General features: G+C 50.3%; 1 protein-coding gene across 1 annotated transcript; it reads right to left on the bottom strand.

The window, feature by feature from the left end:
- Window positions 1-35: 35 nt before the first annotated feature.
- On the bottom strand, window positions 36-2,277 carry LOC117798136 (caspase recruitment domain-containing protein 16-like). The gene is made up of 2 exons (XM_034650562.1): window positions 2,123-2,277; window positions 36-1,548 (listed from the first exon to the last, which is right to left on the bottom strand). The coding sequence occupies exons 1-2, from the start codon at window positions 2,127-2,129 to the stop codon at window positions 1,253-1,255; spliced, it is 303 nt and encodes a 100-aa protein (XP_034506453.1). The 5' UTR covers window positions 2,130-2,277; the 3' UTR covers window positions 36-1,252.
- Window positions 2,278-2,540: the final 263 nt, after the last annotated feature.

The raw sequence follows: 2,540 nt of genomic DNA on the forward strand, positions 1-2,540 counted from the left end.
TTCTCTGGAAGAGGCCTTTTTATGGCAATAGGAAGTAGGTCTTCTTATGACCAAGAACCTTCTTTTAGAAAGATCTCTCCCATTAAAGTGCATCCAAATAGTATATCTCATTGTCATATTCTATGAACCTATAAAAATTGGCTGATGGATGAGGGAGAGACAAAGCCATGACGATCCTGACTGGGGAGGCATCATGTGACGACTGGAGAGGCCGACTCCAGGTGTAGAGTGTCCCTTGGGTTGGACAAGTGCCTCCAGGGCTGTGCAGGGAGAGGAACAGGGCCAGGATGAGCTCTCTGGCTATTGTAAAAGTATTCTAGACCCTTACCATTATTTCTTGGTTATCTTTAACTGGGGGGAATCTATTAAATGAAAAAGTTACTGAAAGAAAAACGAGAAATTCATTATCCATCAGTGGATGCTTGCCGTGTCACTTGGCACGCATAAGCTTCGACAAATTCCCAGGAAAAAAGGCTTCTTGTGTTCAAAGAACATCTCCTCTTTCTAAATGGCTTTGGCAAGTGCCCAAGAGACCAGGGCTGGACTCCACTGGACCTCCTGTCTTCGCTGTGTTCAGGGACTAAGTGACCACGGAAGGGGCAGTTCAGATGTCTATGCATGGTCTTGGGCTCTCAGAAGGACCAGAGGTATAAGGGCTGGGCCTCATAAAATGGTCCGCAGCCCAGAACCATGCTGGGGGACAGTCTTACTCAAAAGAAAATGGGAGGGGGTAACTAAAAGGAAGAGTCCACTTAAAATCCTTACTTTTCTGTAAGCACTGAACTTATTCTGAGTGTTCCACCATCCCTGAAATATATTTTGTTCCTCCTGGAGAGCCAAATTTTGGAGAGATGTTATAAAAAGTATCTGAGTCTTTATATCAGATGACTACATAAGTTCCCAGGGAGCCCTGGACTTTAATGAGAGAGAGTGAGAGAGAGAGAGATGGAGAGTGAGAGAGAGAGACTGAGTCAGTGCTTTGCCAGAATGACTGGAGAATGTGGTATGAAGCTTTTCAGACTGTCCCCATGAATTTCTGCAAAGGAGCTACTGCATACTCAGGTTGGGAAACGAGCTCCAATCAAAGGAAGGCTCCAGGGGTCAAAGGACCAAAAAGGAAGAAGCCAGGAGGCTTGCGGTAGACCTATTGATGCAAAAATGGGGCCCTACAGCAAGGAACTGGGAAGTTGTCTGCAAACAGACCTGATCAAGGAAGAAATCAAACATTGGCACAAGGACACGGGACCTCCGTTCACCTCAGTGTGAGGCATTGACCCTTACCTGAGGAGAGCCCCATCTTCTCTGCAAGGAAGGCGTCCTCATCACAAATATAACAAATAAAAATCTGGCATGCCTGGGACCCTTTCCGTAGGACAGAGTCAATCAGAGCTCGGGCTTTATCCATCACTGTAGCATTTTCATATCGCACTCTCTCCATCTCCTCCTGGTTCAGCACCCTTTTCTCTAAGAGCTCATCCAGCAAGCCGTTGAGGGTCCCCGTGTTCACCGAGCTGACAAACAGCTTCCGCTTGTCCCTCAGGGTCTGGTCTGCATGAAGCACAAGGATTCCTCAAGTCATGAAAACAGTCTCATTTCCTTTCAGGTCAGCACCAAGGAGTAGCCTGCTTTAGATTTGAGAGGAAAGACATCCCTCCCCACGCAGCACAGGAGCCTGAAGACCCCCGCGTCTCTCAGTGCGCCCTCAGCACTGACCCTGGGCGCTCACTGAGCAGCCTGAGGACCGAGGTGCTCTCCTGCCTTTTGCATCGGAAAACCCGGGCTCTTCCCCCCATGCCCTACATGTCCTCAACTCCGCATAAGAAAATAATGACCAGCGATGTCCCATTTCCTTCCCCGGGCCACTTCTGCACCCTCTGTCACACAGGGCCGGTAACATTCAGCTAGGATGGCAGAGCAGCCCCAGCATGCCAGCAAAGCCCCAGTTCCCTCCTGGCCTTGCCTTTCTTCAGGCTGCGGAGAGTCTCCCGGGCCCTCCTTTTGCCCTCCCGCCTGCTCCCCGGAGGCCCCCACCCTCCGTCGTGCCCACCCGGACAGTCACAGAACTAAAGACCAGCCGGGACTGTTTTCCCCCAGACAGGCCCTTAGACAGTCGGAAACTCACCAGCCATGGCTTTTCTCTCTCAGCCTCGATGTAGTCTGAAACTGAAACCATAGCCACCTTCCTTTTCAGCAGGGCGTGTAGTTTATTGAGAAATACCCAGTGCCCATGCACAGACATCCTGTTTTGCTCTCCGCACTCCCGGCCCGCCCCCACGAGAAGTAGTCAGTTCCCCGAAACCTAGCCTGCATCGAGGAGCCTATCTTTGGGGAATTTCTTTCACTGGCAGTTGGATGAGGTCAGGGAAGGAAGGGAGTGGTGCTTGTGCAAGTGCACGTAGAATTTGACTTGCACAATGCTGACTCTCCCGTTCGTTAGGAACTGTGATCTGGAAAAGTCACTCCTACTTTGGCATCTTAGTCCATCCAGGCTGTTAACACGAAATACCATAGCCAGATGCTTCTGAAGGAGGGGGGTTGAT

Source organism: Ailuropoda melanoleuca, unplaced genomic scaffold (genome assembly GCF_002007445.2).
Source record: "Ailuropoda melanoleuca isolate Jingjing unplaced genomic scaffold, ASM200744v2 unplaced-scaffold26247, whole genome shotgun sequence".
In the NCBI taxonomy this organism is placed as follows: domain Eukaryota; kingdom Metazoa; phylum Chordata; class Mammalia; order Carnivora; family Ursidae; genus Ailuropoda; species Ailuropoda melanoleuca.